Below are 13,277 nucleotides of genomic sequence, written 5' to 3'. Positions count from 1 at the left end.
AGGGTTAAGGCAAGTTACTTTATTTTCTGTGCCCCTCATTTTCTCTCCTGCAAAATGGAGATAATGTTTCAGTACATATCTCACCGCTTCATTGAGGATTAGTTGAGTTAATAATATAAAGCACTGAGAATGGGCCTGACACATCTAGAGTCCTCAATAAATGCAAACTTTTTAGGAAGACAGAAACATGGGTTAGTTCCATTGCAGGCAATGAAATAGCAGTGGCAGAGATGTAGAAGAGCATGACTGAAATGGTGAAAATTTGTTATTAATTTTAGTTATAAGTTTATAGAAAAAGATAATGTTTTCATAATGGAAAAAATTTTAAAGGGATTTTTTAAAAAAATTGATTTTTAGAGAGTGGAAAGGAGAGAGAGTGAAACATTGATGCGGTAGTGAAATATCCATGGGCTGCCTCCTGCACTCCCTCTGCGGGGGATCAAGCTTGAATCCCCCACCATGTGCCCTGATTGGGAATTGAATCTTTTGGTGCATGGGACAATGCCCAACCAACTGAGCCACACTGACTAGGGCCATAATTAAATTTTTGTAAATAAAAATATGTCCTGTAATTTAGCATAATATAATGGTATCTGATTTATAATAAAGTTGTATTTGACCACTGCATCTCACTCTTTGTTCAATTGTTCAGAATACACCAAGGATGGCTTTGGACTAAAGTTCCTTGTTTCTATCGAAGGAGTCATCTGAGAATTCTTAAATGTGAAATAACACAAAGTTAGAGTAACAAATATGATAGAAAAAAGTAAGAAGGGTAAACCAGGGGGCTCTCAGCTGCCTCTAAAATAAACAATGGAAACACATTCCATGTGAGAATAAAATATTTGTGGATAGAGTGTCGGCCTATGGACCAAAGGGTCTGGGTTTGATTTGGTCAAGGGCATGTACCTCAGTTGCAGGCTCCTCCCTGGCCCTGGCCAGGGCATATGGAGGAGGCAACCAATTCATGTGTTTCTCTCACACTGATATTTCTCTGTCTTTTCCTCTCTCTTCCATTCTCTAAAAATCAATGGAAAAATATCCTCGGGTGAGGATTTAAAAAAATAATAAATGAAATAAAATAAAAAATACTTGTTCTCCCTAAAAGGTGCAATTGTATGCTTTCTCTTTATATAATAATAAGATGTATGTTTCATTCTGGCTGTTTCATTGGAATTGCAGAGTCTTAGTGTGACTAAATGTCATATGAATTATTATATAACTAGAGGCCCAATGCACAAAATTCATGCAAGAGTAGGCCTTCCTTCCCCTGGCTGCTGGCACTGGCTTCCCTCTGGCACTCGGGACCCGGGTTTCCCTCCAGCCGCTGGCAGGCACCCGGGACCTGGGGTTCCCTCACAGCCCCGGCTTCGTCCGGAAGGATGCCTGGAAGGACGGCCGGTCTAATTAGCATATTCCCCTTTTATTATTAGAGATCTTTGGATTTTGAACCCTTTCTTCCATTTGAACAAATTCTCTTCTTTGCGCAGCATGTCCATTCATCATGTAAGTGTATAGTACACACCTACAACAGGCTTACTGGTGATGGGTTAATTTGATTCAAGTTCTAGATGAGCGCTTGGATAAAAGGGTGGATGACATGCTTGCTGCTGGGCTCTTGGATGAACTAAGAGATTTTCACAGACGCTATAATCAGAAGAAAGTTGAAGAAAATAGGTGAGGATTTGACTTATTACTTTAACCTACTCTCCATCCCTTGCTTATGGTCAAAAGACTACAAACATAATACTGGCTTTGGATCTTTTTGTTTGTTAGCCTTTGTCCTTGGCAAGGCTTGTTGGAGGAGGTTTGGTGTACTTGTTACAGTTGCAGTTTTCTAATCTGTCAAGCATTCTCAGGAGTTAATTTTTAAGGGAAGTAACCTGGCAGCTGGTGGGGGTGGTGGAGGAAGGAGTTCAGAGAGGAAATAACTGCTCAGGATCTCAATTTCCTCATCTGAGGGATGGAATGGCTCAGCTAGATCATCTCCAAGGCCCCTGCTAGTGCTCAGATGCAATGGCTCATCTGCTGATGCTCTCCTATTCCCAGCCAGGACTATCAACATGGTATCTTCCAATCAATTGGCTTCAAGGAATTTCACGAGTACCTGATCACTGAGGGAAAATGCACACCAGAGACTAGTAACCAGCTCCTAAAGAAAGGTGTGAATTTCTCCATCTAACCTAGCCATGGACATCCTTGGGTGACAGAGTTCCCTGCTGGTATGGTCTGAGAAAGAGCTAAGGTAGAAGAGTCCCAAATAGCCGGCAGCTCAGAATTAAGATTTTTGTCGACCAAGTGTCCACTAGAGTGCTGCTGTGGCTAATTTTCTCTTACGCTGGGCTGGATGGGCCTTCCTTTTGGCAGGGTGAAAAGTACTTAGAGGTCCTTATGTCTACTTTTATCTTTCAGGTATTGAGGCCCTGAAACAAGTGACTAAGAGATATGCCCGGAAGCAAAACCGATGGATTAAAAATCGTTTTTTGAGCAGTAAGTCTTATGTTTTTCCTTATCCCCAGGGTATGCTTTCAATAGAGTATAGATGCCCTCAGCTCACCCAGAAAATGAACTTCAGTTTCTGGACCTGTATTAACCTTTTGCACTAGGATGTCGAGTGTGACTCAACACGGTTAGCATCGGTAGCAGCTCGAGAAAAAAGCAAGCGAGTGCAAAGGGTTAAGATTGGAGACATGACCTGGGTAGGTGTCTATTGCATAATTGATTGTCCAGGGATATTTTCTTGTGATGTCTCAGAAAACAAACCTTTCCAATGAGAAGTCTGCCCTATGCCTTGAACACATGCATGCTGGCTGCAAACTGGGAAGAGCAAAATAGCAACATTTTAGCGGAGTTGGTGCTCAGGGTTGATTTTAGCTTCTAATTTTGAAGAGCAATCAAATTTCTGTAGGAAGCCTTTCCTAATTAAAACGGTTTTGGGGCCAGATGAGCAGTATAAAAAGACAAAATATTCACCATAGTGTTTTGTGTTCAGATATGTGGTGCTTCAAACTGCTTCACCTTTAATTTTAGTTGGATAGCACTATTTTTTTTTTAAACTTTATTGTTGAAAGTATTATAGATGCCCCCCCCCCCTTTTTTTCCCCATTGACCCCCTACACCCGCCTCCTAGATAGCACTTTCTTGTTGTTGTTAATACTCACCCGAGGATATTTTTTTCATTAATTTTTTTGGAGAGAGTGGAAGGGAGGGAGGTGGGCAGGGAGGGGAGAGACAGAAACATCCATGCAAGAGAAACACATGACTGGTTGCCTCCCACCTGCCCCCTGACTGGGGCCCAGGATTGAGCCTGCAACCCCGGTACATGCCCTTGACTAGAAATTGAACCCATGATGCTCAACCACTGAATACATGGGCCAGGGCTGGATAGCACTTTTAAGGAAAAGGAAAGGGAAATCTCATTTGATCCTTGGTACTAAATTTGGTGCTATACATAAATTATTCTGTCTTCCAGGTGTTCTTCTTTCATTTTTGCAGGTAAGAAAATGGAGGTTCAGACAGGTTAAATAACTTGCTAGGAATCCCCTAGCTATTAAGCAATAGAGCAGTGGTCGGCAAACTCATTAGTCAACAGAGCCAAATATCAACAGTACAACGATTGAAATTTCTTTTTAGAGCCAAATTTTTTAAACTTAAACTTCTTCTAACGCCACTTCTTCAAAATAGACTCACCCAGGTCTTGGTATTTTGTGGAAGAGCCACACTCAAGGGGCCAAAGAGCTGCATGTGGCTCTTGAGCCGCAGTTTATTGACCACGGCACTAGAGTATTGAATGCAGGCCTGATTCTGACGTCCATGCTCTGCTTTCCACCAGTCTTAGCTATAGCTTTAGCTAGACAGCATTTGTATTGGCCTCGGGTAAGAAATTGTGTGCTTGTTAAGATACTAGAGGCCCAGTGCAAGAAATTCGCGCATGGGCAGGGTCCCTAGGCCTGGCTGGCGATCAGGGCCAGCCTTCCGGCTGCCAGCCAGGGCCTTCCTTTGTTCTGCACCACCCCCTGGTGGTCAGCGCATGTCATAGCGAGCACTCGAACTCGCGGTCTCCTGTTCAAACTCCTGAGGGGACACTTTGCATGTTAGCCTTCTATATATATATTAAGCATAAGTGAAACCCCAATTTCATCTTGTGGGCACTTATAAAATATGCTTCTGAATCACCCCCTGTTTACCTTTTACTTTGGCTTTCAGTTACAGATAAGGGCAGCGAGGCCGTCCACTCTGCTCCTCAGTGCCTCTGAACATAAACACCTTGATTCATGTTGTTGACCACCAGATTGCTGAAGTTCTCTCTCCCAGCTCTCACTCTCTGACAGAGCTCTCCATTGTTGTTCTGGTGCCAAGAGGCTCTTGACACTTTCTTCTACTTATCCTGCTTTCTTTGCATGTCCTGTTAGATAGAGGAAGCCTGAGTCAGCTGAAATTGAAGTTCACTACTATGAATTTCTAATGCAGCTTCTCTTCTCCCCAGGGCTACAATTAGTCTGTAACAAAAGATGTTTTTTTTGTAATGATTTGGAGCTTCCTTCTGTGGTAAAGCCACAATAACTCCCCCATCTCCAAGTCAGGAGGGGTTGATGGCACAGTGCATCATATGCCCATTCCTCATTCATGCATATGCCCACACAGTCCTGGTGCTAGTGTGAAAGGCACAGCTGCCCTGTAAATCAGGAGCTGTGTTTGATTGGCCAGGGCTGGTCTGCTGGGATATGGTTCTGGCAAGAAGCCAGAGGGACTTCCCCACCCCAGCTTGGCCTTGGACTCAAGCCAGGAATAGCAGCTGGGAGCCGAGAACTTGTTGAAAGGTGCTTAGACAGGGCACAGAAGCCCAACAAAGGACTTAGAGGGAAAGGAAAATATAGAGTGGCCTGGAAACAGGTGCAGAGCTTAGCCAAGGCCAGGTGTGCTGTGGATGCTGCCTGCACCCTCCCAGTCTCACCTTTCCGTGTGGTGGCAGGTGCAGCCCAGTCCATTTTAAGAAGAATCTTATTTGTGGTTGGCACAATCAAAAGGCTAGCACCTGCCTGCCGTTGGCATCCTGAGGACTTTGATGTTTTTGTCCATGGGGCAATGCTCTTTGCCTTTAGGCAACTGACTTAACCTAGCTGTGGAAGGCAATTTAGTGTATCCACAGACTGGGGAAACTACCAGCAGAGACCAAACATGGTTGGCTCAGATGGATGAAATGCCTATAGCTATATTCTTGGCTACCTCCAGTCTTCTCTCCATTCAGAAGTACTTCAAGCTATTAGTTTATTTCCTCCTATGGTGTGCTATCTTTACATTATAGCCCACACAGTGGTTAGTAGAGCTGTTACTCTATATTGTTTTCCTTTCTGATTTGGAAGATCCCACCCTCGAGACTCTGGATTATAGAGCTAGACTTGTTGGCTGCAGACCAGTCAACCTTCTAGGTCTTTGTTGAATTGAAGTCCTGGAAGCAGAATAGATTAGGTCTTGGGGGGCTGACCTCTCACAGCTTTTCTTTGTCATCTTTAGGACCTGGTCCCGGTGTCCCCCCAATATATGGCTTAGAAGTATCTGATATCTCGAAGTGGGAGGAGTCTGTTCTTGAACCTGCTTTTGAAATTGTGCAAAGTTTCATCCAGGTGATTATTAATCATGGTACTGCCTATTGTCTGGTTTTCAGACAGCTTTCCTTAGCTTATACCTTTGTTGCTGCATTGGGAACCAAGCCTTCTTTTCCGTGGAATAGAGCAGAAGGGCTGGCTGCTTTTAGATCCCTGGAGGCTGTGTTTCTACTTTCACATTCAGAAAGGTTGTTGCTAAAGTCTGTTCACAGTCTACCTGCTCTCTGGGGTGAGAAAAAAGAATCTTGGGACTGTCCCACTATCCTTAATATCAGAGAATGATATCCCAGTCTCTCTGAATTGAATGCTTCTCTGCCACCCCACCCCCTTTGTTATTTCAGGGCCGTAAGCCTGATGCTGCTCCAGTAAAGATGCCATGCAGTAAAACTGAGAACAAGAGAAGTTCTCACATGTGTGACCTCTGTGGTCGAATCATCATTGGGGACCGTGAATGGGCAGGTAGAGTCTGGGGAATGGCACAGAGAAATCTGTAAGGGTGTGTCACACTAACTTCATGAAATTCAAGGTCTTTGCTAGGTTGAATGCTAGAGTTTGCGTATTTGTAAAGGGAGGGCCAGATTCCTCTGAGAGCCTGTACTCAAATTTCATGGCTATCTTCCCAAATTGGACAGTTATCTCTGTATTCTGAATTTCAAAGGAAGATCATATGCCCTCAGCTAGAGTAGATATTTTATACCGAAGGGTCCTTTGATTTTTGTGGTCCTGCCTTATACGAGTTCCTTGGCCTTTCATGTTTAGACCTCAGTGGGATGGGGTAAGATTTTAAGGGATGCCAGGTAACTCACCCAAACAAGCAGAAATGGCTGGGAAGGAGCAGGAAGTGCAGTCACTCTTCCTGAGGACATTCTTCAGAAGTGGTGTCTCTTCAGTAATTTTTAAGGTAATGTTGAAATGGTGGTGGTTGTTAAAACTGATGAAAAGTGTTAAGGGAAACTTAACATTCAAGCTAGCAAAGTGTGACAGCAGGGCTGTCAGTCATGTATAAAGAAGGTGGTTATGGATAATGTCTCCTTTATAAGGTACTTCTGACCAACCAGGGATCGGCCCTGTGTGAAGGCTCCGCTCTGTTTTAGAGCCTAGATCTGCCTCTGCCAGAGTCACACTGCACTCCCTGTCGGATTTCTGTAGTCACCCAGTCAGATCCCAGAGGGCCTTAGCCTCCAAGCCTTGAATTTATATCGCATTTAGAAACTTGTTTAAGGCTCACTCCTTTTCTGCACAGCCGGACTACCTAATGGCTGGAATCCTTCTGTTCAGAGTACTGCTTTGCATGGGATTCTTATAGAAGTTGGTTTTTCTCCCCATACCAACCAGTAGAATGATTAGTTCTATTAACTGGTAACTCTGGCAAAATGAACTCCATTGTCAGAGACTGGGGACGGCTGCGACTGCCCAAGCAGCAGAAGAAGCCTCGATTGTCATTGGTTTATAATGATGAAAGGGGAAGAGAGAGAGAGTGTCTGATTGTTTTTTCTAAAGGAAACTTAGTGGTTCGATTTGTCCACTGTCCTTCAGGGGTAGCCTTAGAGAAGCAACATTTGTGAGCCTTTGTGAGCTGAGCTTGTATAAGCTCTTCTATAGTGCCATCTGTCAAGTCCTTGCTCCTATCTCCTGCTACCATGGAGAGCCAATCCAGAGTGTCCCTCCCGCCCGCCCCCCCTTTTTTTGCCTTAGCCTCTAGCTAGAGAACAAAGCTGACTTTTTCTCCCAAGTAAACTTTTTTCTTTGACTTCTAACCTCTTCCTTATTTATTTTTGCTTCTAAACCCTTAAAAATAATTATTTAAATGTGTAGAAATAGAATTTAATCTAGCTGTTTATTTTTTTTAGGTGTTCCCAAATAAGATTTCCTTGAAAAAGAACAGGCTAGTGAAAAGGAGCTTGTGTGAGTTAGTCAGAGGGTGGGAACTGTCTGGAGTGAGAGGTCAGAAATTGATATCAGGCAGCAGTAGCTTTACTGCCTCTGTGGACCCTCAGAAGGGATGTCAGAGAAGGTTTCTTGTTATCTGCCCGGAGCATTGTGTGTCTGCACAATGTGAGCCTTGTGGGTTAGTCATTCAGATGGCTTATCTGACCCAGGCAGAGGGATGTCAGTGCAGGAGGGGCAACCTGTAGAGCAGGGAAGAAGTAGGAAGGGCATCTCTGGGTGCCGCAGGCCTGTGGCAGGCAGGACAGCTGTCCTGCAATACAGACAAGGATTTGAATTTGTACCTTTTTAGTCATGTGAGTTGAAATGTATCTGTAACAGGGAAGCCCTATACCAAAAAATTGAGTTAAGAGTCCTGATTCTGGAAAATTTGGCCCCTTTTTAGAACTATAGGTAAGCTGAGGAGCTCACCTGCTGTGTGGTCTTGGACAAAATGTAAGACCTCTGTGAACTTCAGTTTCCTCCTGTATAAAAGGAGCTGCATAGTACTGTCTGCAAGATTTTTGGGAGGATTAGTGATGTAAAGCACCTAGCAGGGTGCGTGTGATACATGGTAGCTTGCTATAGTTTGCTAGCTCACTGGCCATATAACTTATTCTTCCTTTAAAATTGCTAAGCAGCTATACCAATACATGTGTTGTTCTTGTTATTATTAAACAGAAGGGTTGCATAGCTAATTTTATATGCTGCTAGGATTAATTCTAGAAAAGCCTAATTACTTTTTTGTGTTTGTTGTTGTTTTATTTTATTTTAGCACATATGAAATCCAAATCCCACTTACACCAACTGAAGAAAAGAAGACGATTGGACTCAGATGCCTTCACCACCATAGGAAGTCAGAGTATTTCCCCAGACCGTGACAAAGAGCTTGAAGAGAACAGATCCGTAGGGCGGAATGATGAAGACCTGAAATCCAGTGTTTAAGGGACATGTCCAGTGGCCTTGGCAAAAGTGGCGGGGATCTATTCAGGAGGGAGGGTTATGTCTGTGCCCCAGTCTGGGTGGAGGAGCGCTATGCAGAAAGCTCCTGCCATTTTCTTTTTCAGTGGTGTGGTTTTAAAGTGTCATGTTCTCTGTCATGGAAACAGCAGGTCTTGTCAGCTCCTGTGTGGCTGATGTGTCTGGCAATGTGAGTTCGGGAAGGGATTTTTTTCTTTTAACCTTAAAGGTTCTATTTTTAAAAGAGGCACAGATTGCACTTTTTCACACTTGAGGGGATCTTTTTGGTGATGAATACCAGGGTTCACTATATCCCTTAAAAAAGGAGTTTTATGTCCCTGACTTTGGCTAAAAATATCGATAATTTCCAGACACTTTTATAGATGACCAAAGGATTGTGCGCCCCACCAATCAGGAGTTCTGGATTTGAGTGAATGGCAGGAGAGGACTGGCCCCAGTTAGATGGTTAGGTGAACCAAACCAGTTCTTGGAATTCCATAGAGGAGAGAATCAGACCAAGGTGGCTGTGACATGGGATTTGAAAAACTAAAGACATCGACATTTGTTGTGTGACAATTACCGTGACTACTGTTTCTATTGAGTTTGGAATCTACATTTTATCTATTTTTTTTGTTTGTTTCTAAGGAATCTACATTTTATTTATTCTATTTTTATTTTTAAAATATATTTTATTGGTTTTTACAGAGAGGAAGGGAGAGGGATAGAGAGTTAGAAACATCGATCAGCTGCCTCCTGCACACCCCCTACTGGGGATGTGCCTGCAACCAAGGTACATGCCCTTGACCAGAATCGAACCTGGGACCCTTCATTCCGCAGGCCGACTCTCTATCCACTGAGCCAAACCAGTTTAGGGCGGAATCTACATTTTAAATAAAGAAAGTTTGAAAGAGCCTCTTTAGTCCTTAAAAAGATATATATGTCTATATCTAGTTTATATACATATGATTTGTTATCAACAGATGGCTTTTTCTCAAATTTGACATTCTTCATGTGATCACACTGTCTATTCATTTTATTAGAGATTTAAGTTATCTCCAGTTGAAGATCTCTTTTTGGAATGACCTGAGCTGCCAACAATGTTACGTACATGTATGTATGCATATAACAGAAAGTTAAGAATTTTTAAGTTTATATTAATTACATTCTTAGTGTTGTGCAACCATCACCACTATTTCCAAAACATTTTCATCATCCCAAGCAGAAACTCTGTACCCATTAAGCAATAACTCTCTTCTCAAGTAATATTTTATTTGTTCAGAGCCTATTATATGAGAGTCCCTGAACTAGGCAAGAGGGAATATAGAGATAAAATGAGGTGATTCTTGCCCTAGCTGGTGTGGTTCAATGGATAGAACATCGGCTTGCGGACTGAAGGGTTTCATGTTTGATTCCGGTGAAGGGCACATGCCCAGATTGCAGGCTCGATCCCCAGTGTGGGGCGTGCAGGAAGCAGCCGATCAATGATTTTTCTCTCATCATTGATGTTTCTATCTCTCTCTCCCTCTCTCTCCTTTCCTCTCTGAAATCAATAAAAAAATATTTTTTAAAAATATTTTTTTTAAATGAGGTGATTCTTGCTTTCAGGAAGCTTATCAATATCATGTATATACACAGACAACCGACCTAGATAAGAGAATATCAAAGGCTCTAAGAACAGTGTAGAATTTCACTTTGGAGGGAGGGGAAGGGATTGTGGAAGAAAGCACTTCTGCTAGACCTTAAAAAGCAATTCTTGGTAAATGTATTGTTAGCTGTGCATATAAGGAGAGGGTAAAGTAAAGGAACTATCAAACTTGATTGAGCTTTTAAACAGTGCTGAATTCCATAGCTTCACTCCTTTCTTTTTCTTCGAATATTTTTAAAGTTTTATTTTTTACCAGACTTTTTTTTACATAGTTCAGAAATCAAAATGATATAAAGACATTCATTGAGAAATCTCACTCCCACCTCCATGCCCTTCTGCCCCATAGATAATCACTTATTAATTTTTTACATATCTCAAACATTTTTAAGCAAAACCAAACAAATAGAAATATATATATTTTTTATTTTTTCCCTTACCCCAAAGATGCCATATAGCACATACTGTGTTCATCTGTCACCTTACCTATTGGCAATACCTATGTATACATGGATTTCTCCTGCCACCTCTGTCAGTTCTCCTGTTTTTGGCCCTGACCACCACCCTAGGGTCCCCCAGTGTACTCAACATTGTATACTGATCTTTTTTTTTTTTTTTTTAATATATTTTATTGATTTTCCACAGAGAAGAAGGGAGAGAGATAGATAGTTAGAGATATCGATGAGAGAGAAACATCGATCAGCTGCCTCCTGCATACCCCCTACTGGGGATGTGCCCTCAACCAAGGTACATGCCCTTGACCGGAATCGAACCTGGGACCTTTCAGTCCGCAGGCTGACGCTCTTTCCACTGAGCCAAACCGGTTTCGGCTGTATACTGATCTTTATTCTGATGCCAGAGTTTAGGCTAAAAGCAGCCTCTGATAAAATCTCAAGCTATGGCCAGCCCATTCATTCAGCTAGCGAATATTTTAGAAATTATGTGCCATGTGCTATGCTAGGCTCTGGGAATACATGGTGATCAAAAAAGTCCACATTGATCACATAATTATAGAATTATATCTGTGATAAGGGCTGCAAAGGAAGGACATTTGCTGCAAGAGCAGGCAGTGTGAGCAGCTGCCTCACCTTTGTGTGTGGGAGTGAGTGCCTGTGTTGGGGAGGGCTTGCGTCGAGGCACCTGATGTGGCCCGGCATGATGCCAAGGCAGGAGTCGGGCCCAGGGCAGCAGGTATGCTACCATGTGACCTGGGAAGCTGGGTTTTGCAACTTGACATCAGTGGCTTCTCTTCTCCCTCTTTCCCAGTCTGTGGGGTGTCCTGGCTCCCTTGAGTTTTATTGCAGCTTACCTCCCACCCCCACTTTATCTGATTTGAATCTCAAGAATAAATTTTTCTCTGGTCAAAGATGAAATTAGCATTGTATTCACCCCATGTTGGCCTTTACATTAAACATGGCATAGCCCTAGCCAGTTGGGCTCAGTGGGTAGAGCGTTGGCCTGCCGACTAAAGGGTCCCAGGTTTGATTCCAGCCAGGGGCACATGCCTGGGTTGGGGGTTTGATCCCCTCCAGTAGGGGACATGCAGGAGGCAGCCAATCAGTGATTCTCTCTCCTCATTGATGTTTCAATCTCTCCCTTCCTCTCTGAAATCAATTAAAAATATTTTTAAAAAAACATGGCATAATTTTCGCAGTTTATTGTGGGAAGCCACATCTTCCCACTGGAAGTGGAGGTGTATTTACTGTGAGTCAAGCAGGACCAACAGTTCGTATACATTATGTTCTCACACCGCTCTGGGAGGGAGATGCTGTTTCTGTTCCTGTTAACCGAGGGGAAGAGGCCCCGCAGAGTGCAGCTAGTAAGCGGCAGAGCTGGCGTTGAGGCGAAGCGGGCAGACTCCAGTGCTCGGCGGTGGAGCACTGTGTGAAGCTGGCTGTTTTTAGGGGGGACCTTAGTCTTTCTGAAATGCTCTTCACTCGAGTTGCCAAATGTGTTTTAAAGCTTTTAAAAAGCTTCAGTGGACAAGCAGGAAAAACTAGTTTTAACAATCCTACCTCAAAAAGCCTTTAATCCTTCCATCTGAAATACCTGGTGCAGCAACTTCCCATTCAACTCCTCGCTATCTCTGGCTGCGATTTTCAACCTTTTTCATCTCGTGGCGCACAAACCAGTTACTAAAATCCTGCAACATGCCAGATACATTTTTTTTTTTTCCAGTGTGACCAAAAGAAGGGTATGATGTTGATTCATTCACACCGGGTGGTTATTGCGTTGGCTTTTGTAACTTTTTAATTTGACAGTCGAGGGGAAAAGAGGTCAGTGTCCCTGACTAGGTATTGCATGTTTTAAAAATTCTTGTGGCACATCAGTTGAAAATTGCTGCTCGTGGCAATTGGAAATGAGGAATTTCTTTAGAGAAAAAACAACAACGTGCCTAATATTAAGGAAGCGCCTACAAAGGGTAAGGCACTGTGATTGTGTCCAGTGCCCCTGTTCTTACAAATTGTCAATGGAATTTCGCCCCCAGCAGCAGAACCTGGGGAAGCCGGACACCAGAGGTCTGCCGGTCCCGGGTCCGAGGCACTGCCCTCAGGTAGACTTTCCCTTCTCTGCCTGCTCCCTCTGAAAGGCATGGCTGTCGAGTGGAGGGAAGGGAAGTGGTTCTAGTGGTTGTCATAAATGTCGAGATGGAAGGAGCCACATCGCCTTGTACAGATGGGAAAACTGAGGCCCAAAACATGAATGTTCTGTAGTCGGGGAGCAAGTTGTGGCAAAGCCAGGACAGACCCCTCACTCAACTACTAAATCTCAGCAAATCTCACTTGACAATGGGCAAGGGAAAGACCAGCTTTGGGCTATTTCAGCCTACCGTGAGGATGAGCGCCATCTCACACCATCTGGCCTTAGCTAATCCCCAGGCAAGTCCAGGTACCCAGGGTCTCCAGTCGCAGCAGTGCTGTCTGAATGGCTTGGGTAATTAATTCCAGCAAGCTGTTAGGTCCATCTACCTGTCAGTAAAGTCTTTTTCCCAGTCTTACTGAGTAAAGTAAAAATCTTGACTAGGCTTTGGACACTTACAGTTCAGACAATGCCGTTCTAAGCAGTTAGGAAATACTTTGAAAAGAAAACTGGATTCTTAGTCCTTAAAATATTTTGATTGATTTTTAGGGCTAAACAAGAAA

At 43.3% G+C, this 13,277-nt stretch overlaps 1 protein-coding gene across 1 annotated transcript in view; it reads left to right on the top strand.

Annotated features, from left to right (window-relative positions):
* Window positions 1-10,009, top strand: part of TRIT1 (tRNA isopentenyltransferase 1) — a 43,976-nt gene extending 33,967 nt beyond the window's left edge. Inside the window, 6 exon segments of the mRNA XM_054720805.1 lie at window positions 1,566-1,677; window positions 2,050-2,162; window positions 2,413-2,490; window positions 5,515-5,624; window positions 5,948-6,065; window positions 8,308-10,009. Coding sequence (XP_054576780.1) covers window positions 1,566-1,677; window positions 2,050-2,162; window positions 2,413-2,490; window positions 5,515-5,624; window positions 5,948-6,065; window positions 8,308-8,477 — 701 coding nt within the window. The 3' untranslated portion in view covers window positions 8,478-10,009.
* The last annotated feature ends 3,268 nt before the right edge of the window (window positions 10,010-13,277 follow it).

This window comes from Eptesicus fuscus, chromosome 9 (genome assembly GCF_027574615.1).
Source record: "Eptesicus fuscus isolate TK198812 chromosome 9, DD_ASM_mEF_20220401, whole genome shotgun sequence".
NCBI lineage: Eukaryota > Metazoa > Chordata > Mammalia > Chiroptera > Vespertilionidae > Eptesicus > Eptesicus fuscus.
This window is presented reverse-complemented; position numbering and strand designations above follow the sequence as displayed.